Source organism: Gymnogyps californianus, chromosome 28, assembly GCF_018139145.2.
Source record: "Gymnogyps californianus isolate 813 chromosome 28, ASM1813914v2, whole genome shotgun sequence".
Taxonomy (NCBI): Eukaryota; Metazoa; Chordata; class Aves; order Accipitriformes; family Cathartidae; genus Gymnogyps; species Gymnogyps californianus.
In genome coordinates, this window is record NC_059498.1 from 5,539,027 (window position 1) to 5,562,289 (window position 23,263).

The 23,263-nt window shown below is 47.7% G+C and overlaps 1 protein-coding gene across 3 annotated transcripts in view; it reads left to right on the plus strand.

Annotated features, from left to right (window-relative positions):
- Positions 1–23,263, plus strand: part of SKAP1 (src kinase associated phosphoprotein 1) — a 159,043-nt gene that overhangs the window by 26,638 nt on the left and 109,142 nt on the right. For all 3 annotated transcript variants that reach the window (XR_007767753.1, XM_050911832.1, XM_050911833.1), the window contains one exon: positions 4,826–4,942. Coding sequence is in view for 2 of the 3 variants with exons in the window: in XM_050911832.1 (XP_050767789.1) it covers positions 4,826–4,942 (117 nt within the window). In the remaining variant the exon portion in view is untranslated. The remainder of the gene's footprint in view (positions 1–4,825; positions 4,943–23,263) is intronic.

Genomic DNA, 23,263 nt, shown 5'->3' on the forward strand with positions numbered 1-23,263 from the left:
CTGTGTGGGTGCGTCTCTGTTGATGTGTTTCCATGTGATTCTCCATAATTTCAGCAAGTGATTGTAGTAAGGGATATTAAACCATAGTATTGATAATACTTTTACAGCTCTGCTTTGGGAAATGCATTACTGCTAAATTAGTCCCTGAAAATCTAGAGATATTAACACTGTCGAGCATGAAGGCAGATGGGATTTGGATCAGAGACCTTTATTTGTAGTATGATACTAAGGAGTCATTACTTTAAAGCAGGAACTTCGTTTCCTTGAATATTAACTCGAGTTGGGGATTTTACTTCCGTTTTGGCATGAACAAGCTTATCATAAAAGCGTAAATGGAACTCGCTTGGTATTGATTTTTCTTATGCTCTAAAAAGATGCTTAATGAAACTCTAGGTACCTAGATAAAGACCTTCACTGAATGCAAAGTAAGCTTAATTGCAGTTCCCTTAACAAGCTACTGGAGATGAATTTTTTTTTTCCCTACTACAAAGCCCTTTCACCTATTTAGATTGTTTCTCTTCCTGTGTGTGCCAGGATGCATTAATTCAGCTTTTTTTTTTTTTCCTTCCCCCCTCACCCCCTCCCCGGGGAGAGGCAAACTGCAGCTTAAAGAAAGGAAAACTTCTTTGCCAGCTTGTGTGTGGAAAAAATTTCAGCCTTGGGGAACTTGATTTTTGAGGTCTCAATAAGAGGTTTTAGTCTGAAAAGAGAGTAACTGTCCGTCTCCCACTTCTGCAGAAGGGGAGACGGGCATGGAGGCGCGTTCTGATGCTGCACAACAGAATTGTAGCAAAACCAGAACCTGAACTGAGGTTTTTCTAGCATTTGTCCCAAGACCTGTCATCTGCCAGATCCTGCAACTATGCCAGAGCAGAGGTAGGACTCTTATTTTTACGCTCCAGCATTGCAAGCCCCAAAACGAATAGGAAGGGTAGGTTCGGATTATTCCCTTCCTTGCAGAGAGCAGCGTTTGTGCTCTTGAGGCTGTGGAGAAGGAAGCAACAGTGTGTTCCCTGATCGTGGTGACTCCTTCTCCTGTAGGTCCTGCTTGTGCTGCCTGCTCGGAGCCCTGTTAATGCTTAATTAGGTTCTTTTCGTTCTCCTCTTGGTAATTTTTTTCTCCTCCAATGCAGGGGCTCTGCCCGAGGCTGCGCCTCTGCCTGATGCCAGGTCTGTGCGACGCCCGCGGGTCCCGCAGGGACCTGGTGCGGCTGATGCGGCCTGCCTGACGCTGCTGCCCAAACTCGCTGCGCTCTGAATTGCCACCCCCTCTTCTCCTGGGGACACCCCCGTCACCAGAGACGCAATCTGTCCCCCCTGCAATTTGCTCAGACTCGATACGTATAAAGCGTGATATCTGTGTTAATTACACAGAATGCCTTCAAGCCCCTCTTCCCGCCACTGTGCGAGAAACTGTTTCTGCAGAAAATGTCAGACGGCTAAAAGATGGCATAATGTCTTTTTTTTTTTTTTTTTTTTTTCCTTCCCTTCCCCTGTGCCACAACTATCGTGAAGCAAGAAAGCCGGGTATTTAGCACGCTGGAGGGTAGCCAAACAGTGCCAGGGGAGCCCCTGGATGAGGTGTAAGCCCAAGAAACCTCTTGCTCTTTCCCTTAGAGTCAATCTTGCTTTTGTTCATGCTCCAAAGAGTGACAAGTTGGGGAATTTTGCTGAGGATTTGAGTAGGAAGATAGAGCAGCTTTGCGTCAGGTGCAGAGTAATTATTTGCTGGGGTTCTGTGCTATTTGGTTTTTATTCCCTGTGTTTTCATTAAAAGCTAATGAGTTTTTTCTTCATTCAGAACAATAGCTTGGCCCCTGACAAGTTGTTGGTTATTTTTTCTGCTTGGACTCAACTAGCTGTTGCTGCTCCATAAACTTTATGGAGAAGTGGATTAAAGCACAAGAAGTTCTCATAATGCAAATCCAAATGGAAAGGCGATAGGATTTGTTTTAAGCAGCTATTTGTGCAGAGTTTTTGTTGATCTTTTTTTTTTTTTGTTACTGAAACTATAGGTGGTGTTTGAAAATATTCCTAATACTAAACCAAACAAAATGCCTTTGTTTTGTATTGATTTGTGTTGCAGCAGCTCACGCGATTCAGGGTCCCACTGTGCTTGGCATGATACGTGTATGTACGTACTGCAGCCTGGGTGTATTTGAGTGGGTTATGGTAGCTTGCACGAACACGTGAAACCCCGGGTTCCGCTCCTGCGTGGGGACAGCAAGAAAGAGCACATTTATGGTGACAACATCCCCCCCCCCAATACGATACTTCATGCCTGGCAATTATTCTGCCAAAACAGACCTGTGGCTTGATTCTTCCCCGTGGTTGATGTGCGTAACAGCTTCTCCCGCCGTTAAAGCCAGTGACTTATTCTCGCAAGTAACTTTTCCTGATTGGGCCCTTGTTCTCGTTCCAAACGGTTTGCTGCAGCCACGCACCGACGCGTGAGCCGTGCCTCCCCGCCGCCCCACGTCGCCTCCCGCTCCTCGGAAGCCAGAAGCAGTTTGCTTGTTATCGCAATAATCCTGCACCTGGATCGGGTTTGAGGGGACCGCTCGGTACCTCGGGGCTTGTTTAAAAGCCGGGTTTAATGCGGCGCGGTTTGGTTGGAAGAAAATGTTCTTTGTAAGGGGCTGAACGGGCTCGTGGAAAACTGTCTTCTAATGCTGGCATCTTTGCCTCACTGCAGATAGTCAAGCCCGCAACGCTGCAGCATGGCACGGAGGAAGGCTCCTCATTAGAATGAACGCCGTGTTTTCCTACGCCGCTGAGTTGCTATTTGGTAGCAGCTTTTTATATAGGCTTTTTAGAGCCTTTTTATTTGAGGATCTCCAAGTAGTAGGGTAAAACAGGGAAGAAACATCCCGTTGTCACACACATCTGAGCAAAGCGCTGAAATGACTTCTCCAAGGTCAGGCGGTCAGTGGTGCGCTCATGGATGCGCTCCGCTTCCCAGAGTCTGGCTAGTGGAGCGGGGGATTTCAGTCTCTGCTTTTTAACCCCTAATTGTTTTTTGGGTTTTTTTTTTCCCTCATGGAGGTGCATGCATGAATTTCAGTTTGTTGTAGCGTAGAGGAACGTGCTTTCTTTACTCTTCATGACTGAGAAGTAGCCCATGGATGGAAGACTACTGCAGTGCCACCTCTGCCGATGCCTGATCCCGCAGGAAGGATCAGAGCCTGCCCCTTTTGGGCCAGGGACCTGCAGCTTTCTTCTTGGCATGAGAGATTAGCAATGCAGATGCTGAACGATGCACCTCCCAAAAGGAGAAAAGTTATTTTCTGAATTTCCTTTTTCTCTGGAATCTGATGTTCCGCACTGCGTGCTGGGATGACTGCTGGAAGCAAGTGAGCATAGAGCGGAGAAAAGATTTGATTACTTCTTGGGCTCTTCCCCTGTTAGGAAAGTTGTAATGGCGTAAAGGGTGGACTGCCAGGGACCCCTCTCTTCTGTCATTGACCCCCATAGGCCTTTGGTAAATCTCAAAGTCAAATCTTCAATCAGTTTTTCAAGACCTTTGAGCTGGTATCATCAGCAAGACTATCATGGTGTCTGGCACCCAGTGTGATTTGTTTGTTAAGGAACTGATCCGCGGGAGGACAATCTTGCATGCGTTACGTTCTTCAGAGCCAGATTGTTCCTTTTGGTGAAGAATTGAAGTTTTCTTGAAAATGTGCCCTTGAATGCAGGAGCCTGGGGTCTCCGAGAGCTTCATGCTCAGAGCACGCAAGGGAAGGTTGCAACCTGGGATGTTGAAAATAAAACACATCCAGAATATTCTGTCATGTCTTTCTGCAGCTGGAGACTTAATGGCATCTCCACTGTGTTTCTTGGTGGGAGGAAGAGCGTTGTAACCCTCCATTCCAGGCCTTTGTACCCTTTCATCAGTGCTTGATTTAAACTGTGGGGCACAGTTCCTCTGTTTGCTGAGATAAAACCTGTTTTTAGTGTTTGAACACAATTAACATCAGCTGAAAACTCACCTTTCTTGCTGTTTGTTGTGTGTTGAATGAGTAAGCAGCTGTCTTTACCTCTGTTATCAGCAGCCCGGGCTGTGTGTATTCAGGAAATGTAAGGCAAAAGCTTGAAAGACCACTTTTTTGCTTTGTTTGGGTTGAGTAGTATTTTCTTGTACAGGTAGGCTAGCTGCACTCCATTTATATTAAAATTTGATATTAACATCTGTCACTGTAGTATCGAAGTGCCTTCTGCATAAAATCCAGTATCAGTAGCAAATTCCCTAGCAAAACATCTGCTTACAGAAAAATTCAATGCAACGTCAAGTATGGGGAGGTAATAGCTCCTGCCTCCGCACACAGAGACACGTTGCTTTGGTAATTTGTATGTGGCTGCCTGTCATAGGGAGTCAATCTTTTTTCCCCTACCACTCTTCCATTAAGGATCTCAAAGCTTTTTCCTACAATGTAGGAAGATTCTTCACTCTAGTGAAGCAGGTAGCGTAGTCCTCCGTTTTACAGACGGATGATTTACGCAGAGGTCATGTACCGAGGGCGAGAACAAGGAACTGGACATAGCTCTGGTAGTTTGGCCCCAAGACTGGTATTTCCAGCCTCCTCCTTGTAAGCCCTCCAGGCGTGAAGTCTGTACGTATCCAGCATGAGTGTTCTGGCAGCGGGAATATGCTGCCTTGGCCCTAAATGATGAATCTGGCCTTAAAGCCCACAAAGGTGGTGGTTTTGTAGAGAACTTCAGTGGAAGGTGGGAACCAGGAGGAGACGTGTCTCACGGTGTAGGCAATAAGATCTGGGTTTAGAAATGTGTCCTCTTCACTAAAATCGGGCTCTCCTTCTCTTTCTAGGAGAGGATCAGCACGATGCTGGCTTTGGACAGGACAGTTCTGATGAAAATCAGAGCTGGAGTTTGGCCCCTTCCATGACATCTGATGCTTCACTTCCATCAGACTTCCAGGACGATGGTAAGTCACTGATGCTTTTTGAAGTCCTTGAGTGAAGAAGATAGAAAGGTAAGTGTAATCTAGTATGACTTCCTTGTTGTCTTTCATCCATCTCATAACGCAGGAGGTGGTTTTTGTTGTTTTTGTTGACTGGTACTTGTTTTGTCAATGACCATAAAATGTTATGGCGATCCTGAATTTAATTTAGTATTGCTGAAGTTAAATGTATTTCTTGATCATCTTGGTGCAAACTGGAGCTGGTGGTTCTATTTTGGATTGACAACAGTGACGGAAAAGAGCAGAATTTGACCTGGTGGCTAGCGTTTCCCAAAGTTAACATGTGACTTTTGGGTGCGTTTCTTCTTGGGTGCCCAGCCTCACGCTTCAAAGGGGCTATGTCTTCTCAAACCTTGTCTCCCCCTGCTCTTTGAAAATTAGGCCTCTTTAAAGTGCTTTGCTTTGGAGAGCCTTTTTTGGGACCTTCTAGTGCTTGGGAATTTGGGGCTGCTTCTTCCTGCGAGCGTAGAAGTGCTCCCAGCCGAGCGGTGGGTGGGAGCCGGCATCCGAGGCCAAGGGTGCTTTCCAAAGCGTTCGGCGTCAGATGGGGGCTTTCTGGGCAAAGAGCTGCTGCATTGCTCGCGTCCGCTTGTGAGTGGCGGTTTAGGAGTGATGGATTTGCGATATGTTATTGAAATCGAAGCCTACGGAGCTGAGATTGTTCTGATCTTCTCAGGGGTTATCTCTAGGCCCTAGTGAAGGCTTCACTGCTTTGGTCTCAGATTCTCAATCTCCCGCTTCCCACAGATCTTGTTTCCTCCTCCTCTTTCGCTTCCCTTGCACTTTCCCCCCATGCTTTCTTCCCCCCTCCCCGCCGTGTCCTTCCTCTTTCATTTTCTCTGCTTCTGTCCCTCCTCTTCTCCACCTCTCTCTGCTCAATGTACTCTTTCATGTCTACTCCCACTCCTGTTAGGAGTCAGTAGTCATCAGTCAAGAATACAAAGAAATGAGGATTTATTTGGGACGAGGCCATAAGAGCTGATGGGCACCAAAGTTAGCTTCTTTGCGCTGTGCAAAACACCAGGCATATCTGCTGCATCTGTTGATTCATGCTGTAAAATAAATGGCTTCGTTTAGACTGATTAGAGACAAGGTTGGTCCGATAGTTAGCTCGTAATTGCAGCATGAAAAGAGGTGTGGAGTTTGGGATTGGTTGTTTTAAATAATCTGTGTGCTCAGATATGATGCACTTACGCAGAGTGGGGATGGAGAACGTGTGACAAGGATAATGGATGTTGGCCTAAATGGGACATGAAAGGGTGCTGAAGCTTGGCCTCAAGCTTGGCCTCGTCAGGCGAGCAATGTCTTTATGCAGTCTAGGGTTTCTCCTGGCGTGTTTATTAAGCTTGTCTAAGGAGGTATTTGCTTTGCTAACTTTGAGTGGTGGTTTTTGGCAGCTCCAAGGGGCAGAGTTTGACATAACACTTGCAAGGTATGCAAACACTTGGCACCACTGGAAGTTTTCAGACACAGATGAAATGCCAGGCTCGGTGGAAGGGTGCCCAAAGGGGTGAATGACGAGGAGATTGATAACATAGAAAAATTACATACTACAAAAAGGAGGGAAAAAAGCTGGCATGGAGAGCAGTTACATTAAAATGAGGTGTTAGTTCTTGGAAGCTGGTAAGAGTGCTGAATAACAGCAAATCATGGGCTTGACTCTGTGTGTGTGTGTGTTCGTTCTGGATGAAAGTTGAGCAATTTTGGCTGATTGGACTCAGGCTGTTGGTAGTCTGAAACAGTAATATTAAAGGGGAAAAAAGGCTGAACACAGGATTTTGGAACCTTTTCTTTGCCCTGCCATGGTTTTTAGGGGCATCGTCAGAATGAATTTGTCTAGATATCTGCCAGTGGGATGGGTCGGGGTTGTGATTTCCTCTGCGTTTTTGAATTTCTATGATGACTTACTATCAGATTTTTTTGTTTACTTGGGGGATTTTTTTTTTGCTTGCTTGCTTGTTTTCTTTGCTTACCTTTTTCACTATAGAAGGTCAAGGCACAATGATTTTTTTTTTTTTATGGAAGGCACAATGATTTTTTTTATAGAAGGCACAATGATTTCTTTTAATGAATATGAAGTCAGTCACCTGAGAGTTTAAATCGGTACTTCCGAGAAGTGGATTAAGCTAAAGGATGTGTCAAACAGCCTTGGCTTCTGAATTAGAACATCCTGGTGGGGAAAAGTAGAAAGTTTTAAGATTGCATGAACTGATTTTCATCTTTTCAGTTTGCCTCGGCTTCTCCGAGTGGGCACGCTTCACTTTTACTGTGCCCCTTTTTGCTTCTGCACTGTCTTGTCCATTTAGCCAGCAAAGTCCCTGGAGCAGGCACCCAGCTCCTGTGTGCCAGTACGGAGCCTGGGCCGCCACGGACCCTCGGGGTGCTGCTGTCACACAGATGAGTGACCGAGAGCGGCTCCTTTCAGGCAGCATAGGTGGTTGATGCATGGGGGTAATCCATCTAGCTATGGCCAGAAGAATAAATTGGCCGGTTGCAGGAACATACTTATCATTCCTGTGGCTCTTTTCCATCCCTTCTTAGCCCTGTTTTGCAATAACAAGAGGTTATACCGTCAGGTGCGAGCCCACAGCACTGTTAAAGGCTGCTATCTCCCGCCTTCCTGAATTTCCCGACTATTAATTCAAGGTTTTAATGGAAGCAGGTCTCTGACTGGGATGATGCTCACTTCTGCCTCTCCTTGCTATGAAAAACAGGGGAGTTTGGAGGCAGGGGAATGCCACCACTGTTCGTTTTGAACAGACTTTTCCTTGCTTGCTCTGAACTTCTCGTGGGAATGGGAGAGAACCTTCCAAGTTGTCCCTGGAGGGAGCAAGAGGGACTGAGCGAGTTGGGGATGACTTTACTCAATGAGGCATGGCCCAGCTCTATAGGATCGTCCCTAATGAGTGATTAAGAAGCTAATGTTTGTACAGTGCTGGGAGGCTGGGAAGCACTGTGGAAGTGCTAAGTACTGTTATAATGATAAGTATTTCTTAGGAGACACTTCCCATGTAATGTACTCTGCTCAGACCACTTGAAGACTTTTCAAAAATGTTTTGTCTCTTAAACTAGTAGATCACTTAATTTGCCGGTGTTTGTTCACTCAGTTTTACTGAAGCATAAGGTATATACCACAGCGTCCTGAGAGGCAGGAGTTGCGCATCTTTAATATCTAGCACTTCTATGTTGCTTTATCAGTTGGGGTTTCACTGTGGCTCCATAGCGGTGCTTCTGTGATCACTGCAAAGGGTCTGATCTCTTGCTGGAGGGATGCTGAGCCAGGATCCGAATGATTCACTCGGTGTCATGGCGAGATCACACGGAGCTGAGGGAGTGAGGGCCACTGCGGCTTCTGCCCCCCCGCGCCTGGCTATCGGCCGTACTGCCGCGTCACAACAGCATAAGCGACAATATATTTTCTTTTATATTACACAGGTATCCGTTAGCACGTGGAAGGGAGCATAACTCACAGTGACAGGAATGTACTTTACGGGTTCTGTTAGGCGTAGTCTCTGGGGTAAGAAATCTTGCCTCTGACTTCCAAGATTTTTCCATCATGTCAGCAGAGAACTTTGGCCAAACATACTTACAGCTCATTCGGTTCTGGCTGGTGGGGTTTTTTTTGATTTATCTTTTTTAAATATGTAAGTTCTGAGCATCTTAAAATCAAATCCTTTAGCAAAAATTCCCTTTGATTTATAAAAATGTGCTAAAAATGGCTTTTTAGATAAGATGGTACTTCGCTGTGCCCCAGTGGCTTGGGGGCGAGGGGACACACAGATACAAATGCAACATGATACTAAAGGTTTTGAGGGGGTTAGAAACTGTAAAGAGGTGGCATGTCTTTAATCCATCTCCAGGTACTTCTTGAACTGATTTGCGTCCTGGGGAAGGCCCTGTTTGCTCATGTTTGCCCTTCTAGTACATAGAAATGGGTAGGGAAACAATAAAATACCAAAGTGAGTTTTGTACGTAACTCTTCAGAAACAAGATGCTGGCGAGCCAGCTTGCAAATCCAGGGGAGAAGTCTGTGAACTTCTTTTGGAAGTTTCTTGCCTGGTCCATGGCAGCCTCCAGCCAGCCTCTGCACGAGGCTGAATGTGTTCCTCTCTTTCAAGGTGTACTGTGTTCTCTCTCGGTGGTGTTTTGGAGAACTGAATTCTTTCTCCCTGAAGTGTGTAGTGTTCTGAACGACACATGTGCTTCCCTGCTTTTAGGTAGTCCCTGCATCTACAACTGCAGCTTCTGCTTTTATTTTCCCTGTACTCCTTACACGCTTCTAAACTCTAAGGAATCACTTCCTAAATATGGAATTAATTGCATTAAAAATCCAGCCTGCAGGAATGTTTTCAGTGGCACCTGGAGGAGCTGGATGCGTGGGTGGGTGTGCAGCCTTGCTCGGGCAAAGGTGGGTGCGCAGGGCGTGTTGTGCAGGGTGCAGGTGGGTGTGCATTGGGGCGTGCGAGTAGGCATGCCGCACGGCGCAGGCATGCAGAGCGCGTGGTGCAGGAGGGCGCGAATCGGGCGGGCAGGGTGTGTGGGCAGGGTGTGTGGGCAGGGTGCGCGCTGTGCCATGCAAGTGGGTGCGCAGGGTGGGTGGCTGGCCGGGGTGTATAATGTGTGGGTGGGTGCACCTTGGCGGTGCCAGCGGCGTGCAGGGTGCTTGTGGGTGGGTGTTGGGGGGGTGTCCGTGGGCGCACAGGGTGCGGGGGGTGTGTGGTGTGTGGATGGGTGCAGGGGGGTGCATGCTGCCGGGTGGGGGGGTGTGGATGGGTGCAGGGGGGTGCACGCTGCCGGGCGGGGGGGTGTGGATGGGTGCAGGGGGATGCGGGGGGGGGGGTGGATGGGTGCAGGGGGGTGCACGCTGCCGGGCGGGGGGGGGGGGTGTGGGTGGGTGCAGGGGGTGCACGCTGCCGGGCGGGGGGGGGGTGTGGATGGGTGCAGGGGGGTGCACGCTGCCGGGCGGGGGGGGGGGTGTGGATGGGTGCAGGGGGGTGCACGCTGCCGGGCGGGGGGGGGTGTGGATGGGTGCAGGGGGGTGCACGCTGCCGGGCGGGGAGGGGTGGATGGGTGCGGGGGGGGGTGGATGGGTGCAGGGGGGTGTGGATGGGTGCGGGGGGGTGGATGGGTGCAGGGGGGTGCACGCTGCCGGGGGGGCGGCGGGCGCTGGCGGGGCGCGGCGGCGGCAGCGGAGTTCTGCAGCGCCCCCGTGTGGCGCAGGGCGGCGCTGCTCCCGCGGGGCTGCGCGGCTGGAAACCCGCGTGGGCCGGCCCCTCGTGCCCTTTTTTTTTTTTTTTTTACTTTGTTGTTTTAAAAACCACAACCAACAAACAAACCAACACCCCCTCCCCGCCCCTCCAAACCTCCCCCCCCCTTCCAAACCAGGTGTTTCTGCGAATTTCTTCTTCCCACTGCGGGAGCGTTGACGGCTCGCTGTGGGCTTGAATTGAGCTCTTGTGTCGGTGGAGTAACAGCAGATCTCTGCTTTTCCAAACCAAAAGTGGAAATTGTGGTTTTCTTCCCCGGTGACAGCCTGATGCCCGCTGCGCTAGGATAAACAGCGGTGGTGAGGCACTAGGGGACGGGTGCAGGGGAGGGTAGCGTGGCCTGGGGCTCTCAGCCTGCGCTGTGGCCCAAAGGAGCCGCCTGCCCAAATGCTGCTGAATTTCAGGTGTAATCACAAAGTGCGTGAAATAAAATGCAGACTAAGAACCTGTTTCAGAAATGCTGAGTGTCTGCCAGTTCGTATAGCCTGTATAGATCAAACGCTGAATGCCCGCAGATGAGTGGAAATGCCTCTTATGCTGGAGTTGAAAGCTTTACATTTTTCTTTTCAAATACCATTAGAAGCAATTATCTCTGCCTCCCTGATGTCCAGAAATGTCTTTTGTTGCTTTGGACCACGTTGTTATAAACTTACTGTTGATGTACTTTTAAGCCTTATGAAGCAGCATAGGAAACGTTTGGGGAGCAGATTTGTGACAAGTGCGATTGCCGTTGAAGGTTTCTCCCGGCTTGTTTCCTTTCTGATCTCGGGCATTGTCCAAATGAGCCCAGGGAGCGAGAGGTTAAAACACGGATCAGTTATTTCTCCTGATTCCTTACCATGGCTTTGAGCAGGTTTGACCAGTTCAATGTCAGTTTTGCCAAGGGGAGGAGAACAGGCACGAATCCATGTATAAGAAAACAACATGTTTTCTAAAAAATATCTTATACTGTCTGACATTTTGTAAAGAAATCAGACTCCTTTAAAGCTACAGAGCTCATGTTCTTTGATTTATCATCTTCTGAATGGAAATGCACCATAACATTAGCGCTTTCCAGCCCAGTGTGATAATGTCTCTGGCGTTGTGCAAATAAGTTCCTGGAACGGTACTCAGGCTGGTCAAAAAGTTTGGCTATATTTTATACAGAGCAACTTGGTTCACCTCTATATTAAGGATTATTTGTTTGGGGTGGAGAGGAGGAGGGTGGGTTGCTTGCAGGCTGCCAGAACTAGATGCATAAATTATATAGGAGAGCTCAGACCTTTGTAGAGAACATGCAGCGGTGAGAGTAATGCTACCAAGATTTCAGCTTTCGCTTAAAACAAACAAACAAACAAACCCCCTCCAACCCGAAGTGGCTTCGTGTGCTTGGCTGGGATTTTACAGCTGCAGCAAATTGTAGCGCAAGTAATTGCTGCAGAAATCCTATCTGACTTGTGGCCGCAGCTTCCATCAGCCGGGCATGTCGAGCTGCAGATGCCGGCCCTGAGGGCAGCCGACTGAGCCCGCAGTTTTGTGGGTGCCCATTCTGAGCTCAAAGTCATTTCTCCTCAAGCCAAAGATGTTTGGAAGTTGGTCTGAGAGGCTGTTCTTGTGCTAAGGGTGTCTGTGGAAGAGCGGGCGATTGCAAGTGCCTTCTGTCTTGTCTAATCTCCCCCCATATCTTCCCCTGCACCCCGTAAAAGCAGTTCTTCTTTATAAAGTGTTGAAACATAACACATCGGCCCTGACTGAGGGGAGGACCGGAGGGGGAGTCCCTGCTGATGCTCAGCCCTGTGCGGGGCCGGCAGCCTGGATCTCTTAGGAGCGTCCTGTCTGGTGGTTCCTTAGCGCTTTTTTTGGACGTAATCCTGACACATTGGCACACACCTGACACAAAACCCAAGATGTTTTGGTCCAACCTATCCCTTAAGCTCCCACATCTGAATGGGGTGCAATTTCATGGTGGTTATTTGCAATTGAGGACTGTCAACCTCAGGATTCAAGCGCTGGCTTTGAAAGCATGAGTTGCTTTTACACAAAATGATGTGTTTGTGATTCGGTCTTTGGGTGTTGCATGCCTCGGTTTGTGATTTGGAAAGGGGTTTCTGCCCAACCACTGGGATGTTTGCTTGGTTTTTTTTTTTTTTAAGCTGAGATTCTCAAGTAATTCCTTGATCTCAAGAGATCTTAAGAAAAACAAAAATGTTATGAAACATGTGGTGTAAAATCTCAGCAGTTCGGCGGGTCTGCGGGGCCCCAGACAGGAGTTATAATTGAAATCGCTTAGAAGTCAGTGAAATGCCGATAACTTATTAATGCGGCTTTTCTAAAGCAAAAATCCTGCCGCCTTTGCTGTTTGCTGACAGGGAAAAAGCATAATTAAAGTTTCTTTGTATTGCTTTATACGTGCAGGATCAGATGAATAGATTTATTTTCCGTACCTAGAGGACAGTCTTTAACGACAAGGTGGTGTTTGGATTTTTTTTAGTAAGCGGCTTAACAACAGCGAGCTTGCACGAAAACAGGGAGCGTTGGCTTATGATCGCAGCTTAAAATTAATTGCAGCGGAGGATGCCCTCAGCCCGTAGATTATTTCAGCGGGAGCGGGGGGCTCGGAGCGCGGGCGCCTTGGAGCCGATGCTGTCGGGTGCGTGGTCCCGGGTGGTGTGGCAGCTGTCAGGAGCCGGGATGGAGCTTCCTCTCGTGGCGAATTGCATGTTCCTCATGTCAAACACACGTGAATTATCAATGCGCAAGTTACTGTTGCGTGGGGGGCTGGGATAACTTACGCACCCGCCTCCTAAAGGCCTTTTTATTCATGAGTATGTAAATCCAAGGCATAAACGCTTTGTGTCTCTGTATTCTCCCCAGCAGAGGGATCAATATGCAGGAAATGTAAGTTAACAAAGTGTCGGGGTGGAACTTCATTACAGCGTCTCTTCTGCCCTTTTTCAAAAGAAAGTGATCTTAGTTTCCTAAACTAACAGGCACCGGAGTCTCTCGTTGCTGACCTGCGTGGGGTTTTCTCTGCAGGAGGGATGCTCGGAGGGCAGGATGCTGAGGCGTGGTGGGCGGGCAGCGTGGCAGAGGAGGTGCCGGTTTTGGATCAGCCGGTCGGTGCCCTGTGGCCGTGCAGAAGCGGCCTCGGGATGCCCAGAGCCCCCGGCTGGCACCAAGGACCTCGCTTGGGCTTGGGAAATGGGGTTTCGCCCTTGCAGAAGTGCCAGGGGTTGAGCGTGCTTGGCACTGGTAGTGATGGGGTTACAGCAAATCTAGAATTGACATTCTTTCACCAAATATATGAATAGTAAGATAAAATATTTGGTGGGTTCTGCATGCATACTTGAACACGAACAAGGGTAAGAGATGCTCTAGACGATGCACTTGAAATGCATTGAGGTTATAGCGAAGATTGGGTTTTGGTTTTTTCGTATTAGAATTTTGAGCGTAACGAGGTCGTTAGCAGGGGAAGTGAAGGAGGTTCTTCCTCTGCTCGAATGACAAGACGACTTGTCTGAAACCAGGGTAAACTTCTCTTCCTTCATCTGTGGGACACATTTGCGTGACAATTTGAGGACAAAAAGGCAAACAAACGTGCTTTCCTCATGTCCCTGGCACACGTGCACACAGAGCCTCGAGGCCCTTCTCCCTTGGTGGGAAACGCAAGATATGGTCTGAGTAAAGACGGCCTCATCCCACAAACACATTCAAGGTATTGTCTGCTCGCCTGGGTGGAACTGCTTGTGGGAATAATGATGATGGTACCCATATCCTGCAGGATCAATCTCGAAACACTAACAAGTCCTGAAATACAAAATTCCCAGCTGAGAGAAATGGTCTGGACAGCAATAAAAGCCCCTGCTATATATACGTTAACACGTGCTAAACTACTACGGACTTCATTCTGACTTAAGCGTGTGCTTAAATGTGTGATTCAATGTAAGCCACAGGGAATACATTAAATTATTACTCAGGTTATGTAGTGCTGAAAATCACTATGTGCAAAAATAAAGCCACTGTCCTGAAGAATTTAATTTAAAGACTGGTTATAATAAATTCCAAAGTGAAATGCGTTAAAGGACAACTGGAGGGAAGAAAAGGCCTTTTTTTTTTTTTTTTTTTTCTTTTTTCTCTTTTCTTTCATTTCTCCTTTAAATGTAAGGAGTCAAGTATAACTTTATTCAGCAAGCTGCTCCCTAGAGCTGTTGTACCTGCCGGTGGGTTTACTCAAGCAAAGAGGCTACGTCGGATGTTCTGTCATTGTCATTTTGCACAAAGGCATTTTGTGTGTGTGTGTGTGTGCGCGCGCACATGTGTGTAATTTAAAAAGTAGCTTTGTTTAAGGCTTACGGTGATGAACTACTTCTTAAAACAAGTTAAACTTTTATTGTTTAACCCTCGGAGAGATGTGGCAGTTGAAAGAGATGGGGCGTCCAGATTTTTTTTGTGTGTGTCTGTGTTGAAGGGTGGCTGGGAGCGTGCGGACGGGTACCTGTGTGCGGCAGGGGCAGAGCCGGTGGGGCATTGAGCAAACACTGGGACTTCTTCTAATCCAGTGTCACGGGAAGAGCAGCCGAAACAATCGGCATCATCCTTCACCCTGATAATGCTTTCTCGCCAACTAATAGCTCCTTGTTCATCAAGGAAACGAATGTGTGTGGAGGTGACACGCTCTTCACCCACTGCTCTTTGTTCTAGGGTCCTCCAGACTGATTGTATCAGCTCCAGCACTGACAAATATCCCACCAAACTTTAACACTATGTAAAATTGAGTTATGGGGTTTTAAGGTTAGACTCCTCTGGCTGAAGGCTGATTGTCTCCGAGAGATAAAGGAATCAGTACTCAACAATAACAAAATCTTTGCCATAGGATAATGCCTGTTATTGAGCTCACAGCTCTCTTTATTTGGTTACAAAGCTTCACCCCTATTTTTTTTCCTGCACTCATAGGTTAAAGTGGGAGCTGCTGTTTGAAATTGGTGAATTGCTGCTGTTCCTCTATCCACCCTCACCCTGTGCTTGAACAAACACTCTGGCAGATAGATCAATTCCTTGAAACATCCCATCACCCAGGGCTGTGTCTCTGCAGCTGCAGTTTTGAACCAAGTTGCCCTCGCAATGGCACCTTCCCGGCCGCAAAGCAGTGCGAAGATGCTGCTGGCACTTGGGTAGCCTTTGGAGAAAGAAGCCTTGACTGCCTTGCCTGGACAATCCCAAAGAGCTTACTAGGCAAATCAAAGAGTAGCAGGAGGAGAGCACTGGCCTGGTTTTACAGTAAGATTCACCCATTGGAGTGGAGGAAATAATTCTCATTGGGCTGGGGCTGATGTGGAGTGCAAGTGGCTTGACCCAGGGCCAATGAAGAGCCCGTGGTGTAGGTGGCAATCACGTCTTAAAGCCTTGGAGCCCCAAACACCTTGCTCAGATTCTCTGGCCAAAGAACTCTTTTGCATTTAGTAATGCGACTTGGCCATCTGCTGTAAACGAAAATGGTCTGGCACTGCTCCGCAGAGGATCAAAGCATTAACAAAAATGATGGAATTTTGGGGAAGGAATCGGAAGTTTATTTTAGCTTTGAACTGATGGTATCTGGGACAAAGGCGCTCAGTGCTGAGACAGTCTTATGTTGAGGGCAACGAGAGCCTGCCAAAAGAGATGCCGAGGAGGGACTGTGCTAGCAGTGGGCGAAGAAGTCACAAAAACCAAGGGAGGACAAAATTTAGTGGAGTGAAGCTCCCTGTACTCTCTGAACTCCTTCCAAATCCTGGAAGCACTCTGCCTTTCCTGATAAACACCTGATGCATGAGGTGTGTGGAGAGGATATGCACGATAGGGATGAACTTTCCTTGGAGGCTTGGAGCAGGCAGGCAGTTGATGTCAATCTTTGAACATATATATAGAGAGCGGTGCTCTCCACCCCCCACAACTTGTATCTCTGTTTTACTCACTTTCAGTTACCTAAAAAGACAGAACTCTGCTGTCCCCCAAAGGCCGTGGGCATCTGCAGGAGAGGTCTTTGGCTCAGCGGAGCTTTTGAGTCTACCCTGATTTCTGCTTCCTTAAACTTCATTCATATCCTCATGCTTCAAAGCAGACTTGATTATTGCAGGGAGCTGTGGACTACAGGCTGAGTTCAGAGATCCCCTGCCTCTGCCCGTGGAGGGAAATGGTTTCCATCCTGTTGCCCTGTGCACCCTTCATGTGGTCAGTGTATTAGGTGCAAGTTCCCAAGACTTCAGGCCGGATCGAGTGTTGGGCTTTAGCCTGTGTTGATGGTGCATCATTGCTGGAAGAAGCCTACTGTTATCCTGACTCCCCTCCTCTCTCGGTGGCGGAGGTCCCTCACCTCTGTGCACCATGCCACATTTACCAGGTAACGTTCACCCGCATAGACCAGGGGACCTGATAGAGCAGCTTGTACCTCGGTGACCCAGCATACGCTGCTGCTTTTTCAGTGGCCTTGCCCAATTTATTTTTGAGATCCTCAATTACATTGCAAAATCTTATTTTCTCCCTTTTCACTCCGTAACATTCCCTGGTACTGGATGTGCTTTGGATTACCTTTTTTGTTACCCTAGTTTATCCTTTAGTAGGATGAATCTCATGTTATTATTCTATCCATATTCCTAACCTCTCTGTGTCCCCTACTATTATTTCCTCTGCTTTCACTTGATATTTGCATTATCACCTAATTTAGTATCTTCCTGTTCGTTGAATTAATGGACTGTTTACTTGCCGTAGATAAAACGGGGACTAATACCCTGCAGTACCCCAACACAGACGCTTCTCCCCCACGTGACAGAAAGCCATTTATCACCAGCTTTTGTCTGTGGCCCTTGGGCCAATTTTCAGTCTGTGACAATTGCTTCTATCCAAGCTGAGGTAAATTAATTTTTTCAGTGAGATTTGCTGTGGCACCACATCAAACGCTCAGTAAAGTCTCTAGATATATTGCATCTTCCACATTACCCTTCGTCTGCTAATTTTGTAGCTTGATCAGGAAGGCTGACCGTATGTGCCTAAGGTCATTCGCTCTTTACGAACCCAAAGGTTGCTTGTTGCTAAGGAGGCAATTATAGCCTAGGTGCTCATAAAGTAATTTAGTCCCTTTTTGATTTTTTTTTTTTTAAATCTGTTTCGTTATTTTATGAGTGTGACATTAGGTTTGCCAGAGCATTTTTCAGCTTCACCTTGGTATTGTATTTTTAAACTTTGGTGCTGCCTTTGATTATCGCCCTCTCTGTATTTCTTAGTCCTCTGCTATGATTAGAAGGAAAGGCCAGTGCCTTGGAAAGTCTGGGAACTTTGTTATCGTAATTCCTGTAAGACTGCGTGCAAAAGGAGATCGGTGGGAAGGAAAGCACAACCTTAGAAGTACAAAACAATAAATGGGTACATTTGTCTACTCCTTTCCATGCTCACACCCCTGTCCTAGCTCTAGTCTAGGAAGCCCATGGCTACCTGAGTAATCTCTATAGCCATCAAGGAGCAGAACATGACTTTGGCTTCCTCGAGTTGTAATGGCATCTCGCAAGTAGGTGAGAAATCTTCGCTGCCAGCTTTTAGCTATGTTTGGCATCTAATGGGTGTCGGGGTGGTGACACTGCTCTTAAGATGGGTTTCTGGTTCGCTTTCTGCCAAGGTTGATTTGAAGTTGCTTGTTTTTCATCTGTAGGTGGAAATTCCACATCTGCTTTGAGTGTCTCCCTGGATCTGCTAGCTCTGCTGGACCAGATCCATCAGCTTCAATTATTTTGTTGGGGAAAAAAATGCATCTTATTTTGAATCAAGGAAAAATCCTGTATCCCTCCTCGTCCCCCTTCCCCCCCTCCCCAGTCTAGGAGAAACCTAGTTGGAAAAAAATACAAAGATAAGCTTTTCTTTTCAAATGCAATAGGAATAAGTTGATCAGAAATGCTTCAATTTTATATTTAAGGTCTTGCAAAGCTACTCTTAATTTGTTTAAGAAAAAACCCCAACCAACAGAAAAGCAAAGCGAGAAGATTGAAAAACACACAAACTTCTACGATGGAAAACTAACCAGCCCTACCAAGGGAAAGTAAGGCCAGACAATATCAGTGTTTGAATATTCTCTTTTCCTTCTTTTCTTTGATATGCAAACTTGCTGCTGATCAAAGAACTCTGGGAAGAGGAGGACAATAGTGCGGATCATGGTGACTTTGGGTTTTGGTTCCTCGGTTTGATCCCATGATGGCTGGGGTAGGCTTGGGGACGGGGACGAGCACCGCTTTCCTCCCCTCCCCCTTGGTCTTCCCGTTCAACCCCTGAATTCACGGATCAGCAGGGGAGCTGAGCTGTCTGAGCCTGGGGCAGAGGCACAAGCCCTGAGGTTGCAGAAACTGCCATAAAATGGCTATAGCTCTGCTGTCTACAAAGCCTCCATCCCTCTTGGGTACCCCAGTATGCTAAATCTGTGGGTTCAGGCTTGGGGCAGGTGGTAGGATTTGCTCCTTTAATCTTCAGTGTCTATTTATTACAGTGGAGCTCCAGGGCATCTGAGCATGGCCTTTCTCGCCAAGAGACCATAACAAATGGAGGCACTACCTCTTTGACACAGAACCGAGGTTTGCGCACCACCTATCTGCGCAATCCGGTGCTGGCTCTTTCTGTCTCTGCTTCTTCTTTTGTTGTGGTGCTTATAAAACTAGGAGGGAGCAGGAAGGGATTTGAATGCAAAGAGGAGCGCCGGTTGACCGTCCACACCTGCCCTCCCCTTCGCTTCCTGGCCAGTCCTCGGCTAATTTGTCATGGCGGGCTTGGGGAGGGGGGGGGGGGGGGATGCTCACCTTGTGGATGAGAAAATGCTCTGCCCCAGGCCATGGGACCATGACTTAGAGTAACCCTTTTCCCTTTGTTTACTCTTAGGTATTGAACCCTTTCGCAATTGCTAATTATTTTTCAATTGCCCAAGACAAATGAGAAGGTTAGGGAGGTGCCATTTCTCAGTGACCCTGCCTGTCAATTGCTGTGACTCTTTATTAATGTTGGAGCTGGTTTTGTTAGATTTTTCTTGTTGGTTTTAAAGAATAAGAGGGAAATATCTTGAATTGCAGAGGTAATTTGAGCCTTTCTCTGTCTCTGCCATCAGAAATTAACAGGCTAATGACACTGGTGGGGAGTTCCATCCTCTCACTGCAGCTTAATTTTATTTTTAAGGGAAAAACTGTCCTCAGAGAAGGTGGGGATCCACAGTAAACCCCATCCTTACACAAGAAGGTACAACAGTCTTGCCCTAGTCTTCTGGAAGATAATTTAATTCTTATTGCAGTGTTATTTTGTGGTACTACCCCAGTACCAAAGCTGTTTTGCAGCAAGGTACAGCTCTGAAGAGCTTGTGCTTTGAACAGGCAAACAGACAAGGTAAAAGATGACAAGGGGGGTGATGTTAGAGGAGCGTGAAGTGATGTGACTCCAACACACCAGCTGTTAGAGGTAACGTGGGACTAGGATCAACCCAGCGCCCTCGAACTTGCCGTTGTAGTTTGGGAGGGTGAATTAGGGGATGAGAAAGCAGCAGTGTGATGTGCACGTGAGTCCTGGGTTCGCTGTACTGACTCTATTGAAGCTGAAAATACCATTCAGCTGAAAACGTTGATTCTTGGCAGTTGAGTGTGCTTGGATCGCAGGCGAGGTGCTCCTCGCTTGGATTTGGTGGAAGAGGGGACTGCGGGGCCATCCAGACCCCAATTCTTTGTGCTTAACGTTCTCAGTGCAATCACCTTGGTCTGGAGTTACAGGAAACATTGGCTTCAATCTCCATGTCAGAATTCCCGTTCCCTGGTAGCGTAAATCTTTTAATCCACTTCTGCAAACAGCCCAGGCTTCCCTGGAGGGGGGACTGTGATGTGGGGTGTCGGTGTGTGGGGGTCCGAGGCTACTCCCCAAACCCACATGCTCGTGGTGGGTCACGGGTGCACGCTGTGTGCGGGAGACGGTTCTTGGCAGCCTTTTGCAGAGCTGAATCTCCTGGTTCCCTATTGAATGGGGGAGCTTGGAAAAAAAAAACAAAACCAAACTGTGCTTTTCAACATGACATGTATTTTGCAGCCTGTCTCCAGGCAGCTCGCAACCCAAAGGGCATCACCGAATGCGCCAGCAACCAAATAGCAACTGGGGGGAGGGAATAGGAGGACAGAGGAAGATGGAAAACCTCCTATACAATAATTAGAATAAAATTGGAGTATCAAGAATACAGGGGTCAGCTTCTGTTCACACCAATATGGCTTTCACCTTGTAGAGAAAGGCCTGCACCAGGTAATTAGGTCAAGTCAATGATTATATATCTTTAAGCGAAGTGGAAGGGACTGTAATTGTGATGAAATTTGTTTGAAGAGGGAAAGCATGGGGAATTTTGTTTAAAGGTAACGAGTTCAAAGGGTAAATGAAGTTCAAGGTTCAGTTCCTGTTCACTCCTAACAAAAAAAAAAAAAAAGCCCACAACAACACCCACGCACACCAAGCAGCCAATATTTCTATCAGACGAGTTGCTTTATCTTTTGGGGAAGGGAATGGGATCATATCCCTGTAGGAAAACTGGAATTAAAACAGTGACAGCTCTTTAATGGGGCTTTCTTTCTTTAGGAGCCAACAGAAGGGTAAACCTTGTGTAATGGGTTTTGGTTTTGTGTTTTTGTTTTTTTTTTTTCCCTAGTTGGTTTATTCTTCCCTTCGGAAGGCGCTGCCACATGCAGCCACCTTGCATGCAAATCGGTGACATCCTGAGAAGGGCCTTGCCTGTGATATGCAAATACCCACTTTGTTTACGGGAACTTTTCAAGAGAGGGGAAGGCAGCTGGGCCATGAACGGTGGGGAAAACTGCCCGTCTTGGGGGATTTAACAGGATTTCAATTTCCCATAAAGGTTTTTGGTGGAACAAAAATGTGTTCCTATTCATGCTTCTGAAATGGTCTGTTTTCCTCCCAGTAAATACACGACTTCTGTCGATGTTAGTGGGTGTTCTGGTTTGATGGAGGGCAGGAGCGGATTTCCCTGTGGCCCAACTGGGAAGCGCTCGGGTGTTCTTGGACCTGGGAGAAAAGGGCATAAGAAAAAATAGTCACCGCTGCCCTTGCAAGTGGTTGTTTTTAAATTGCACGTGTAGGTGTAGAAAGGTGGGCTAATAGTTATGATACAAGTCAGGATCTCTGGCCTCTTCCTCGCAGCATCGTTCTGTGATCTTGGAAACGGTTTTGACTGTGGCACCAAATATGATCTGTAAACCAGCAGTGCATCAGTTCTGGGGGGCTGGAGCCCCGCTCCTTGCTCTGGCTGTGCCGGGCTCCCGTGGTGCCTTGGCCACAGCTGCGGTGCCGACGTTTGGGCTCAAAGATTTTGCAACGGATGCTTGGAGGTGGCTCTGCAGGAGGATTTGGCTGTGCTCGTTGTCCCCTTTCCTCTGTGGAAACAAGGAGGGGTTCATGGTGGTGGTGATCGTGCTGTTTTTCTCACATGGGTGTTGAGCCTCGCTGCTTTTTTTCCTAATGGCTTAATCGTGGGACAGGAGGCTCATTCTGAGCACAAAACAATGTCATTTGACCTCATCTTGAAAGTAAACTGGAGAAGTTTAGTGCTCCCCTCACTTGAAGGGGAAAAGTACCAAAGTAGCTCCCCAGGAAACCTCTAAATTGGACAGAGGCAAGGGGCAGCCCCCAAAATCTTGGCGTGGTCAGTAAAGCTTGCCGTGAACTTGGTCAGTGATCCTGCTGGCCTTGGCACTCGCACAGCGCTGACCACACGTGAGCACAGTGCTGGTGCCTGGCTTTGGGGACACGCCACGGAGGAGGACACGGTGACACGGGTGACATGGGTCCTGACCCGTCCCTGCTCGGCGTGAGAAGCACCGATGGGCTGGTGACCAGAGCCGGGATTGGGGAGGGGGTGGCTGGAGGGGTGAGGAGGGCAGAGCCTCACCTCTGCTGAACCCGAGCTGCAAATATTTCCACCCTGGCAAAATTTAGTAGAAGTTCAAGGAACAACGTTGCAACAATATTAATGACCTCAAAGGGCATGCAAAGTTCAGAGTTCGCCTTCTGTTTACACCACTGATCCTTTTCTCTCTGTTCCTATTGCACCCGTCCTATCTGCCATATAAATTTGATGTCATCGGTTGCCGTTAAGATCTGTTTTGTGACATTTCAATCTGGTTTAGGGTGTCGTGTCCCGTCCCTGTCCCGTGGTCGTCCCCCCCCCCCCGAAAAATATGCAGCAGTTTTGTGTGGATAATAGAGGGTGAAGGGTGGGTGTTGGGGTGGAGGGTCCGTGGGGGAGCGGGGTGCTCTCGTGATCAGTTCAAGGTTCACTCTTTGTTCGCATGTAATAAAAAGTCTTCAGTTATCAGGTATTTAAACCCAAATCAGCAGTTCCATATCCGTAACCTGAGCTAAGTGTTCCTCCATCTAATGGCCGTGCGGCTGTCGTTTGCAGCGAGTTGGGTGACACTCGATTTGTACTCGGTGACGGGAACAGATGGGTCTTCATTGTGAAAGCCCGCCTGTATGCAAATGTGAACGGAGTTTCACCCGCGCCCGCGCCTGACCTGACCACGCACAGGCATTTACCCAGCACGCTCAGCCGGGGGGGCGGCCAAGGGCGATAAAAAATGGCACTCGGATAGTACCAGCGGCAGGTCAAGTTTACCATCCGTCTTTCAGCGGGACCGAGATGGCAACACAGTTATTTAGTTTCAGTGTTGATGTTGGTTGCAATAAACTCCATCATTTCACCTGTTTATGAACCCAACCTCGTAGCGGTTTCTCTGCAAAAAAAAAGCAAACGAGCGCGGGTGATCGGCTCCGTGTTTCTGCCGGGATGAGGAAGGGTCCTGCTCTCTGATGGGGGTTTCTTTCTCTTTTATTTGATCCCGCAGTCCGCGTCGTTACATTTTCCTTCCCCCCCCCCCCGCCCCGGCTTTGTATTTTGAGATTTTGTTTATTTCTTCAGAAGAAACAGAAACCCGTCTGTGCCGAAATGGGCTTTTTTATTATTTAAAAATTGAGAAAAATGATAATTGATGCC